Source organism: Bufo bufo, chromosome 3, assembly GCF_905171765.1.
Source record: "Bufo bufo chromosome 3, aBufBuf1.1, whole genome shotgun sequence".
Lineage (NCBI taxonomy): Eukaryota > Metazoa > Chordata > Amphibia > Anura > Bufonidae > Bufo > Bufo bufo.
In genome coordinates, this window is record NC_053391.1 from 124541434 (window position 1) to 124554497 (window position 13064).

The 13064-nt window shown below is 44.0% G+C and overlaps 1 protein-coding gene across 2 annotated transcripts in view; it reads right to left on the reverse strand.

Moving 5' to 3' along the window:
- Positions 1 to 3159: 3159 nt before the first annotated feature.
- The window catches only part of LOC120994756 (Rab interacting lysosomal protein), a 79728-nt gene continuing 69823 nt past the window's right edge, over positions 3160 to 13064 (reverse strand). Inside the window, exons 6-7 of one of the 2 annotated variants that reach the window (XM_040423550.1) lie at positions 12858 to 12938; positions 3160 to 5422 (exon numbers count right to left, since the gene is read on the reverse strand). In XM_040423550.1, coding sequence (XP_040279484.1) covers positions 5311 to 5422; positions 12858 to 12938 — 193 coding nt within the window. In that variant the 3' untranslated portion in view covers positions 3160 to 5310. The remainder of the gene's footprint in view (positions 5423 to 12857; positions 12939 to 13064) is intronic. The other variant, XM_040423549.1, reaches the window with a different exon arrangement.

Below are 13064 nucleotides of genomic sequence, written 5' to 3' on the forward strand. Positions count from 1 at the left end.
AACGGAGGCTGAATGGTCGGATATTTGGGAAGCTGCCCCCAAAATGTCTCTGTGCGAAGGCGCCAAGCTGTATCAATTGTATATCATACACCGAGTGTACAAGACACCGATATTTTTACGTAAGATAGGTTTTCGGTCAGACGATTGCTGCCCTGGGTGACTGTTATGGAGTGACCCTGCGGAAAGAGCCCAAGATATGTATACTAGGTTTGGTGGAGGATCTACATTTGACAGAACACGAGAAAATGGCTGTGGGAAGACTACTCTATGTTGCTAGGAAGCTCATTGCATACCACTGGATACAAACATCTCCACCATTAGTTGTGGGGAAGGTGAACTCTATGCTCATACAAGAAAGGGCGGTATTCCACAAGAGGGGAGTGGCGTCTAAATTTGACAAATTATAGTTGCCATGGATAACCAATAGCAATGGAAATACTCTGTATATAGACAGATGTCACAATAAAAAAGATCTGTCTTTAAAAAAAAAAAAAAAAAAATATTATACCCTTGTTATGGTTCCTGGAACCAGGACTGCCGGATGGCCCTCGATGACTTCGGAGTCCAGGGCCAATGAGGAGGTGTGCAGGCACACTGGCATGAACTGCCTTTCTTCTAGTATAAAAGGCCGCTACCCCCATTTTGCAGGTGTTGGTGAATTTCTGTCCTCTGTCTCCCCCTACTGGTTTCTGCTATTATAGACGACTCACCTGGCTTTGAATTCCTGAATTTGGCTTTGTGACTACTGACTTGGCTTCTGGTATCCTATTGCGTCAGAATTTCGTGCGGATTTGCGTGCGGAAAAGCCGCATCGTAGGTCATGTACATGGCATTCTATGAGCATTTGAAATTCTCATGCACACGATGCAATTCATTTTATTTTTCCTGACCAGATTTTCACCATTCACTCCAATGGAGAGAGTAAATTCCGCACCAATTGATGCGGATTGACTGCACAGATTTCCCTGCAAACACCAGTGTATTTCAGTGCGGATTGTCTTCACATAAATCCTGAACATGTGCATTTACCCTAACAGTAATAATCACAATAAGCTGTAGGACACAAGGTAAAGTATCTGTACTACTAGGTGCTGAAGAATTTTTTAGAAAAGGAGTATAGATTCCACTTCTTGTAGCGCCATCTGGTGGCACAATGCAAAATTTATTGTAGAAGATGCTTGGCTTCACAGTTAATTCCGTTCAAGGAAATGGATCAGAAGAGGAAGGAAAGAGTTATTTTTCCCATCCGCCAGCCATCGCTTCCTGTTTCTCTTAAGAAAATGGAAGGGGAAAGGTGAAGCAGTGAATGCTACTGAAGTCTCAGCTATGTGGTTGAGATTTCTAGAGGCAGGGAAGATACCAACTGGGGTTCTGATACCTTTGAATGGCCGAATAGAAGAGTACTTAAAAAAGTAACTAAACTCTGTATCCGTGTACTATGCCAGGATTAGCTTAGCGGAGCGGGCTCCTGCCTGTGCCTGCTCCGCTAAGCTAAGCTAAGAGAACTGTCATGCAGTTCTCTTAGCTTCGCAGAGCAGGCACAGGCAGGAGCCCACTCAGCTTAGCCCCATTCATAAAATGAGTACTCCGTACGTGTAGGGAGAACTACGTTTTAAGCGCACACTGAATGGTGCGCTTTAGGGAAGTAACAGTACAGTAAAAAATACTAACTGAAATAAAATATATTAGAACATTTTTATTTAGGGGATTAGGGACAACATATTAAAAATTATAAAAGTTTTGTTACTCTTTTATTCTCTTCATTGGGCATGCTTTATATGCATTGTATACATTTCTAGGGAATAGTGTAGTTTACCATTTTCTAGGGTGTATCCTAGTCCACCAGAGACCAAAAATAAACTTTTTTTTTTTTTACCTCTTTCGGATGAATTGAACATTACAGATACCCTTAGGGCCAGATTTATCATGACAGCTCACTCTACTTTAACATATGGCTAAAGTCAGTTTTAGCCAAGTCAGATTTATGATCGGCCCTTTAAGACTGTAATAAATTTGGTTTGACGGTAGCAGTTTATCCGTCAGTAAGCAGCTTTACAAAAGTCGCACATCTTTACGAAAAAGTCGCACGTTTTTATGAAAAAGTCGCATGTTATATTAAAAAGTCTCATAAGATAAGCATGGTCCTCACTGGAGTGAAATTGCGACTTTCTTGCGACTTTTTAAATAGTCCCAATAGTAAATCTGTCTAGAGATTCATTTACATAAGAAAACACGCCCACTTTCAGAAAACTGGCGAGCATAGTGCAGAGCAGAAAAAAAGTCGCAAATTTGTGCGTTGTTTTAGCGTTTGGGACTTTTTTTGGGACTTTTTCACTCCATTATTCTGACCTGAGCTAATGATAAATCTGGCCCTTAGTGTCTACACTGAACATTTTTTCCAGTGTAGACACGTTAAAGAGTTAATCAGTAACATGATGTGAACAGGGCCTTCCTGTCAAGCCAATTTAGTTTATGTCACACAATCACTGAGGGAAGTTCAGTTCATTCTTGTCATTATTTTATAATGGGAGTGGGAGGTCTGCAGTGAGACATGCAATATATTTTTTTTTTACTGACCAGACCCCCTGCAAGTTGTCTCAGAGGTGCAGTGTAATTACAAATGCTTGTTCCATTCACTTGAATAGAACAAGTACTTGTAATTTCACTGTGCCGCCGCTGCAAGTGAGACGAGGCGCAGTGTAATGTTAAAGAGGAAGAAGCAGTTGTACGAATGCCGCCTCCACTTCAAACAGCTGATCTATGGGAGTGCTGGAGACGAACCCCCACCGATCAGATATTGATGATCTATCGTTTATCAGCCATTTGGACATTATTTTGGTCACCACTTGCACATATACAGTTCTGTCAACAAAACATTGTGATAGCCCAATAGCGGTTCACATGTGGCCACAACTTCTCCATTATAAAGGAATAATCAATTGATTAAGACTCGAAGTGAAAAAAATAAATATCACACTAACTGGAGAACAAACAGGTCACTTGCCTGGTGCCCTCCTTTTCATATTTTTTCTGCTGCAGATCTGCCAGGTTCCTCTTCTGTAATCCAAGATGGCCACACAGCTTCTCGGACTATCTGATGTATACCGTGCATTTAGTAGTCCAGAACACTTCCAGTTGCCATCAGCCCACATGAGCAGTGCTGGCCAATGCAAGAGCAGGGCAGGAAGTTTCTTGGAGTACCGATGTACAGAGGGCATCAAGTAGTCCAAGAAGCAGTGCAGCCATCTTGGACGACAGAAGAGGAGCCTGGGAATTGGCAGAACCGCAGCAGAAAATATATAAAGGAGGGCACCAGGGGAGCGTTCTGCTAGTTGCCCAGTTAAGGGTCACTTTAATTTATCCCATGATAATCGGAGACACTGACAACTAGTAAAATGAGGTTAAATAGGAATTCTCTATTTTGTCAAGCAAAACGCCCCAGCTATAATTTATGCTCTTTTTAGTTTATTATTTACATCAAATAATCGTAAATCAACATTTAGAAAAAACACAACAGACCACATAATACTCTTATTAACAATTTTACATTTAAAAAATACATTTGTTTAATTTCTTCTCCTTCAAGTGACATCTGAAAATGCTGCATTGCCTTTCTCAGGCATTTGAAAAGAAGGACCGCATATGCCTGGATTATTCAGGTAGGGCAGCTTTTTTTAAGCTAATTAGCTCAGTGATTGTGACAAGGACTACAACTCACATCATGCTGATCACTGCTCAGTATTCTGAGCATGCTCATGCCATGGAGAGGGGATCTTTTAACAAATAGTTTTCCCCTCCTCCTTGCTGGATATTGGGCTTCTTTTCGTTCCCACACATAGCAGACCTTGCCGGATGTACACAAAGAACAGAAGTGCTTCCTCCCTTCCGGTTGGCACAGCGTAAATGCGGTATATTGATGATGCAACTAGTGTCAGTCAGTAGTGCGACATGTCAGGAGACAGTGTCCCTCCGATATTGCCATCTGAATGTTGTCTATGCCACTCTGCTTTACAAAATGGAGCAGTTGGTGATCTACATGCATTCAATTACCATTTTATGGGATAATATAAGAATGCAGAAAAATCCCGGCCCTCGGAATATTCCTGGCAGATCAAATACTGGTTAGGGGTACGTCCCTACAGAACATAATTTGCAAAAGAAAATATCCTTTGCAGATTTGCTGTGGAATTTGCCTCAATCAACCAAACCAGTGGTGAAAAACCACAGCATAAAAATTGACAAGATGTGGATTTAGAAACCGCACCGCAGGACAATTTCTGCACAAATTTACATAGATTTTTTCCACACTGTGTGGATGAGATTTCCTACAATTTCACTCACTTAATGGCTATTGTAAACACTGCAGAAAATCCACCATGTATCTGTCTCCTGTGGACGGACCTTAATAAAAGACCAAGCACACCAAAAGTAAAACATTCAAAGTGACCATCCGATTATCAAAAAATAAAATAAAATCACATGGGTAATGAACAGAGCACTTACATGGTGCTCTCTATTTCATTTTTGTAACTGCAGATCTGTCAATTCCTGGGCTCCTCTTCTACTCCTACTTCTCCTCTACACTACCTCATGCACTGGTAGTCCAAGACACTTCCTACTTGTCCAGCCCTACTCTTGGATTAGTCAGCACTGTTCAAGTGCGCAATGCTAGGCAATCCAAGGGCACCAAACAGTGTCTTGAACTACAGAGCATGGATCAGGTGGTCTGAGAAATGGTGTGGCCATCTTGGATGATGGAAAAGGAGTCCAGGAACCGGTGGATCTGCAGCTGAATAGATGAAAAGGAGGTCATCAGGTAAGTAATCTGTTCGTTCCCCAGTTAATGGGAATTTTTTTTTTTTTGAACCGAAGGGTCAATTTGAAGGGTGCCTTATGTCCATGTTTAAATTCATATAGTATATGAATTACCTAATAGAAGACAATGAAAACATTTCACTTGTTTGAAACGTGAAGCATCTACTAAATATTACCGTGAAATATTTATTTTCTGGTGCTTCAAGATAAATAAGAAACACTCCAAAAATCCTGATATAAATTATACAGAATTTACAGCTGAAAAATACCCTGTATACATACACATATTTAAAAATTGCATTCTATTATAAAAGGAATTGTCAATAAAAATAGTGTTAGAAAAATATATTGGCGTTCCCTTTTATGGGACAATTAATATACATTTTACAGAGGGTGCAGAGCCTGCTATGTGACACTGCAGATATGTACTGTCCCTTCACAATGGTCATCAGCATCAGACGGTACAACGTGGTAGGGAGTTCCACAAGATGGGGTTCAGACATTGTCAGAACTGCTTTCTTCTTTCTCGACCATAGTGAGTTCTTTCACGTTGATGATTTCCCAGGGGCCCGGTTCAGCTTCTGGTTTCCCATACCACATCCCAAACCTGTGAAAGCAAAATACTGCCAGATTAAACAGCTTGCAGCAAAGTTCATGGACAGCAGTCGTGGCACGCACCCCACCCCAGTTTAGGAACAGATAAGCTTCAAGAAGCATTGAAGGGTCACCGAGTTTTCAGAAAACTTTTGATGTGTCATAAAAGACCTATCAACGGCTTTGATCTGTGGGGGTCTGAGAGCCGAGACCCCCACTGATTGCTAAAATGAGGAGAGAGAAGCGCTTGCATATCGTGCTTGCTCTCCTCACTGGACTTAAAGCCTTTGGGCCAGTCTTGATTCTGTCTATGACAGAGCAAAAGTTTTATGAAAACTTAGGGCTCTTTCACACTTGCGTTGTTCTGTTCCGGCATAGAGTTCCGTCGTCGGGGCTCTATGCCGGAAGAATCCTGATCAGGATTATCCCAATGCATTCTGAATGGAGAGAAATCCGTTCAGGATGCATCAGGATGTCTTCAGTTCCGGAACGGAACGTTTATTGGCCGGAGAAAATACCGCAGAATGCTGTGCTTTTTGCTCTGGTCAAAAATCCTGAACACTTGGGGGCGTGGCCTGAGAGCGTATGGAGTAGGACGCAACGCTCACAGCTCCTGCAGGCATCCTGATTTATATGTGGTAGCAGCGTCTATTTCAAGCAATTTTGCTTACCTGGTGGGTGAGTGAAGACCGGAGAGTGCGGGGGTGAATTTGTGGGTCCCGGCATGCCGCGAAAATCAAGCAAAGGGCCGCGATACGATAGGCCGGAGGTGAGCCAGCATGGCGTCGAGGAGGAAGAGGGGCCGGCCTCCCAGTTCAAACTGAGCCAGAGTGCGGCCGCAAAGTTAAGTAAGTTCGCCCGCGCTGATAGCGGGGCGAGAGACTGGGCAGAGGAGAAGGAGCCAGAGATGCAGAATTCCTCTGAACATGAGGACGGATCCCTGGAGGGGGAGACCCTGGATGCGGCGGAGTGGCCGCCATTAACCCCCTACACGTCCAGCCACAAGCACGGCAGGCCCCAAAGATGCGGCTAATGAAGAGCCCACATTAAAAGATATTATGGCTGCTGTCGCTAGCTGCAACAGTACCCTGAAGGTGCTCTCTGTACAAGTTGGCAGCCTGAGGTCAGATGTGTCTATAATCAGACACGACCTACATAAGATATCTGAACGCACCTCTGAACTAGAGAAAAAAGTGTCTAATATAGAAGATGATGTTCGGCCTCTGCAAATGGCGGCAAAAACAACCGCTAAAGACATAGCTGCTTTATATGCTAAAACTGACGATCTGGAGAACAGGTCCAGAAGGAACAACCTGCGGATTGTTGGAATGCCAGAAAAGACGGAGGGAGATAACGCTACAGAATTTGTGGAGAAATGGTTGCATCAGCTATTTAAGGAGAAAGGTCTATCTTCCCTGTATGCGGTGGAGCGGGCGCACAGAGTCCCCATGCGGCCGCTCCCGCCAGGCAGACCACCTAGTCCTATGCTGGCGAAGATCCTGCACTTTAAAGACTGGGACACTATCCTGCGGCAATCAAGGGACAATGAGGAGATGGTCCTGAACGGGGTGAAAGTGTCCATATTTCCGGATTATTCCAATGAAGTACAGCGGAGGAGAAGCAGATTTATGGATATAAAGAAAAGGCTGAGAGCTCTACAAGTACAATATGCTATGTTGTTTCCTGCTAAACTGCGTGTGGTGGCATTGGGATCCACCAGATTCTTTGAAGATCCGGAGGAGGCGACGCAGTGGCTGGACGTCCACGAGCGGCAATTGAGAAGCGGGGCCCCGAACACTTGAAGGAGGCTAAGATATAGTTTCTTATGTTCAATTTTTATTTGCACTCTAAGGTTGCTATAAAGGTTGCGCCAGTTAAGAAGTGTATTATGTAATGCTACCACAAGGTAGATCCTGTGGAGGGAGTAGGTTGCTGAGAGTAAAATGGATTTCTCTGATGTGGGGAGGATTCTCTACCTGAGAGATGTTGTTATAATCTGTTATGATTATTATATGTTGGGGGGTAAGTTGCTCTCAGATGGCCCAGTTTTAATATGTAAGGTTGATACCATAGGGAAAATTTTCCCCAGTTATAGTAATCTGATTGGGAAAGGGGGGGAGGGGGGCGGTAGGTCGGGTAGGGAGTTGGGGGGAAGAGATATGGTCTTGAAGTATGAGCTGAGGAAGTGGGAATGGGATGTGAGATCCAAGTATGGTCTGAAGTTCTATCATGTCACAGGTGATTAGAGTTTTAAGCTGGAATGTGAGAGGAATGGCAGATGCACGAAAGAGACAGTGTGTTTTTCAATACTTGGGGCGGTTTCAGCCGGCTATATGTTGTCTTCAGCAAACGCATTTGATTGGTGAAAATTTACACTGGATAAGTAAAAATTGGGTGACATATGCGTTGCATTCAACCCATTCTTCTCACTCTAGAGGGGTTAGTATGATTGTGCATAGTAGCATTAGGTATGAACATATGCAGGAATGTGTGGACGCGGATGGTAGATATGTGTGTGTTGTGTGTAAGGTGGATGGAATACAGGTGGTGCTTGTGTCGGTGTATGTGCCTCCACCGTTTGCATCCCCATTGATAAGAGAGATTATGGATTTTGTGGCGGACTTCCCTGGGTTGCCGTGGCTACTGGTTGGGGACTTTAATTGCACGCTAAATGACTCCCTAGATAGATGCCGGGTGCAAGGAGCAGGGGGTTTACCGGGGAGTGTGGCTCTTAGAAATATTATGGGTGAAATAGGTGTGCATGATGTATGGAGACTGCGTAACCCTGATAAGCGTGAATTCTCGTGCAGATCTGCCACGCATCATTCGCTATCGCGTATTGATCTGGCCCTTGTTAATGATATAATGCTGCCACTGGTCAAGGATGTTGTTTATCATCCTCGGTCGTTGTCTGACCATTCTCTGGTGCAGATAGACCTGTGCCTGGGGGTGTTCAGACAGGGACCGAGGCTGTGGAAGTGTAACGCACATTGGCTAAGTGTGCTGGGAGATCTGTCCGGGATATCTCTTGAAATAAAGGAGTTTTTTGCTATTAATACAGGGACAGCCACGGTACCGGGTGTCTGGGACGCCATGAAAGCATTCCTAAGGGGAGTCTTAATGAAAGAAATTAATAAGCATAAATCTAGGTCTAGGGAGGCTGACGTTAAGGCGCATGTACTGGCGGCTGAGGCGGAGAGAGAGTTTGGTAGATCCCCCACCCTGATTAACAGTGAGGCGCTGGCGGTTGCTCAGGAGCAGCTGAGGTGTCATTTGGTGCAGGCGGCTGAGAGAAAGAGAAGTTTCTATCGCCAGAGATCCTTTGAAGAAGGTGAAAAGGTAGGTCATCTGTTGTCGGTCGTATCACAGGCTCAGAGAGGCTCCTCTTGTATTCAGGAACGGAGAGATAGCATGGGGAACAATAGCCAGGATACGAAAGGAATATTAGATATTCTAAAAAGCTTTTATTTATCTTTGTATGCTTCTACTGGCTCTAGTTCTGAGGTGGCTTTGAATGAATTTTTAGGGGAGGCACAGTTATCGAGGCTGTCAGAGGAGGATAGAGTAAGGCTGGAAGAGCCGATTTCACTGGAGGAACTGGAAGCTGCGCTTGGGGGTATGGCGAATGGTAAAGCGCCTGGAGCTGATGGCCTACCAGTGGAGGTGTATAAAAAGCTGCAGGGGATACTACTTCCTGAATTACTTAAGGTGCTTGAGCACTCATTGGAGGCAGGATTGCTACCACATTCGATGCGGGAAGCTATAATTGTGGTTATACCTAAACCTGGGAAGGATCCTAAAATACCGGATTCATACAGACCAATTTCGCTTCTCACAGCGGATGTTAAGCTCCTGGCGAAGGTGTTGGCGAACAGGCTGTCCAAAGTAATTCTGACTATAGTGCACCCGGACCAGACGGGTTTTATGCCTGGGAAATCGACGGCTATTAATCTCCGTAGGCTGTATGCTAGCTTGAATATTCCGGCGGATAACTGTGGTGACAGAGCCTTGCTTGCCCTTGACGCTGCTAAGGCGTTTGATAGTGTGGAGTGGAGCTACTTGTGGGGGGTCTTGGAAAATATGGGTTTTGGAGCACGATTCATTCAGTAGGTAAAAGTCTTATACTCTGGTCCTAAGGCGAGAATTAGGGCTAATGGAGGGTTGTCAGATTGTTTCGCCCTGGCCAGGGGCACCAGACAGGGATGCCCATTGTCGCCCTTATTGTTTGCTCTTGCAATAGAACCGCTTGCGGCGCATATTCGCTTATCAACGAATATAGTGGGGTTTAGATACGGTGGGCTGCACAATAAAGTGGCTATGTACGCAGATGATACTCTGCTTTTTATGGGCGATACTGGTGCGTCCCTGGATGCGGCCATGGCATTGATTGACAGATTTGGTAGATTCTCTGGACTTCAGATAAATTGGCAAAAATCCTCTTTGATGCCAATAGATGGGCAGGCTTTGTCAGGTAGACAAGCAAATAGCCTGGTGCCATGGGTGGATAAATTTAAATATCTGGGACTATATATAACACCGAGACTATCGGATTTTGAAGACCTTAATCTATCCCCATTGCTAGCTACTTTCAGGCTTAAAGTAAGGTCATGGTGTAGACTCTTTCTTTCGGTTGTAGGTAGAGTTAACCTTTTAAAAATGGTTATGATGCCCCAGTTACTGTATATACTGAATAATGCTCCCGTATGGATACCCCAGGATAGATTTAAGAAAATTCATTCTATATTTAGGGATCTTACTTGGAAATATGGGCAGGCTAGGATTAAACTGGAGACATTGCAATATACTAAGTCGGAAGGGGGCCTGGCTGTCCCCAATGCATGGATTTATTTTCTGGCTTCCCAGTGTCAACATTTCAAGGGATGGATTGAGTTGCAAGCTACAGATATGACAGGGCAGATATTGCAACATTGGTTGGGCAGTAGGGACCTCATGGGTATTTTGGAAGGCTCAGGGATGCATGCTGGGAGAGAAAAGCTCCCTCTTATTGAACTTATGAAAAAGGTTTGGGCAAAGGTGAAGCAGATAAGAGGTGTAGGTGGAATTAGTGAACTTTCCCCTATTGGAAAGAATCATCTGTTGCCCAAATTTTTTGCCATACCAGGACTTAGGAATTGGGAAACTTATGGGGTGACGAGAATAGGCCAATTAATCAAGGATAAGGTATGTAAGACATTTCAAAACCTGCAGCAGGAATTTAATGTTCCTAAGGGATGGTTTTATCAATATCTCCAAATGAGGCATGCCCTTGGGGTCACACTGCGGAAAGGATGTGCGATAGCTCAAATGGAGGTGGTTCGTAAGCTTGTTCTCCCGTCAGGAGGAGGGAAAAGAGGGCTGATATCACAGCTGTATGCTCTTTTATTGGGAAAATTCCTGGAGGGGTTTCCGCTCACAAGAATGAAAAATGGGAGGCTGACGTGGGGGTTATGTCTAAAGACAAGTGGGAAGATATATTGGAAGGAGTCCCCAAGGTGTCCTTGAGCGAACAGGGCAAATTATCCCATCTGTTTATTATACATAGAGTGTACAAAACACCGGTGTTTTTAAAAAAGGTTGGAGTAAGAATTGATGACAGGTGTCCAAAATGTATGGAAGAGGGAGCGGATCTGTTGCATATGCTGTGGTCGTGCCCAGTAATTGGTAATTATTGGGAGGAGGTAAGAAATATGATTAATAGTAGAATGACATTGAGAATCCAAAAGGACCCAAAGGTGTGTGTACTAGGATATGTGTCTGAGATTGGAGGAAATGAGTCGGTTAAGGTAGCTGTTGGGTTGCTATATGTGGCCAGGAAATTGATTGCCATGAGATGGATCCAGGGAAGTCTGCCTACACTGAGTGAATTTGAACAGAAGGTGAATGACATGATGATACTTGAGAAAGGGGTGTATGTGAAGAGAGGATGTCCGCAGAAGTTTGAAAAAGTGTGGAGTGATTGGTTATCTCACACTCATGTGGTTATATAGGCTCGTCAAAATCAAGACTAGTTATAAGGGAAGGGAGAGTTAGGCAAGGAGGGGGGGGGGGAAGGGATTTGGGGGGGATTTGATATGTATGATCCTTTGTTTCAAATCTATGTTTTAGCATGTATACACATTTGTACTGATATTGGTTAAACTGTGTCATTATTGGTACGGTTACTGTTATACTCTGATTTCACACGGTGGATAATGCAAGAAAGGAAAAAAAAAACAACGAATTGTTTGGTGTAATATTCTGTATTTATTGTTTCAATAAAAACGAATTGATTTAAAAAATCCTGAACACTTGCCGCAAGGCCGGATCCGGAATTAATGCCAATTGAAAGGCATTAATCCGGATCCGGCCGTAAGCTAAACGTCGTTTCGGCGCATTACCGGATCCGATGTTTAGCTTTTTCTGAATGGTAACCATGGCTGCCAGGATGCTAAAGTCCTGTTTGCCATGGTAAAGTGTAGTGGGGAGCGGGGGAGCAGTATACTTACCGTCCGTGTGGCTCCCGGGGCGCTTCAGAGTGACGTCAGGGCGCCCCACGCGCATGGATCACGTCATCCATGCACATGGGGCGCTCTGACGTCATTCTGGAGCGCCCCGGGAGCCGCACGGACGGTAAGTATACTGCTCCCCCACTCCCCACTACTACTATGGCAGCCAGGACTTTAATAGCGTCCTGGGTGCCATAGTAACACTGAACGCATTTTGAAGACGGATCAGTCTTCAAATGCTTTCAGTTCACTTGCGTTGTTAAGGATCCGGCGGGCACTTCCGGCAAATGGAGTGCACGACGGATCCGGACAACGCAAGTGTGAAAGAGCCTAGTTTTAAACTTCCCTTTTTTGATCTGATCATAGACACAATGCATACTACCATATTCCATCGTCCTTCATACTACATATGCTGTGAGGAAACCATACCTGATAAAATCAAACTCTTTGACTGCTCTTCCTGGCACAGTTAGCCTATATTCTGCTGGTAGCATTGGGAAGAAAGTGGCTACAGGAAACTGTATATCTCTGTGGTTGCTCCCCCATGTCACCCACATGGTTTCAGCTCATAAAAGAGGCAAATTATTAATGAATCAGCTATTCCAGGAAATCTGTTTTGTGAAATGAATGTCAAGTTTCTACTACGTCACCCTATACAGTTGACCCAAGATATACTTATACAAGGAGAAAACAATTTCATAGCCTGCATGAGTCTTCAGCTAAAGCTTTGAGAATTGGGTTCTTCCTCAATACAAACGTGTGAGGGAAAAAGAGCCTGTAAGTGACAAGCTAAATACCTGCTCCGAGCTGTACTGGATGGTTAGATGTGCCTATATTAACTGGATCTGCAAATCTAACCATCTGCTCAGATAGAACACTCAGCAATTTATTTCTCATTGATCTGAGGAACAATTTGCTGTTGAATGGATCTTTACACAAAATGGTTAAGAAATTGAAACTTACAAACTCTTGATTTTTGAGTCTGAAGGCTTGGCGTCCACGCAGTCTGTTGCCGTTGTCTGTGTCCATGTGTTCTCATCATCACTGCAGAAAATTGGAACAAACATAACATGGATACAATTATTATGTTATTGAAAAATCATTAAAAGATTAATGGACGGGGGGCGTGGCTTGTGAGTGCATGGAGTAAGACGCACGTTTCACTGCTCC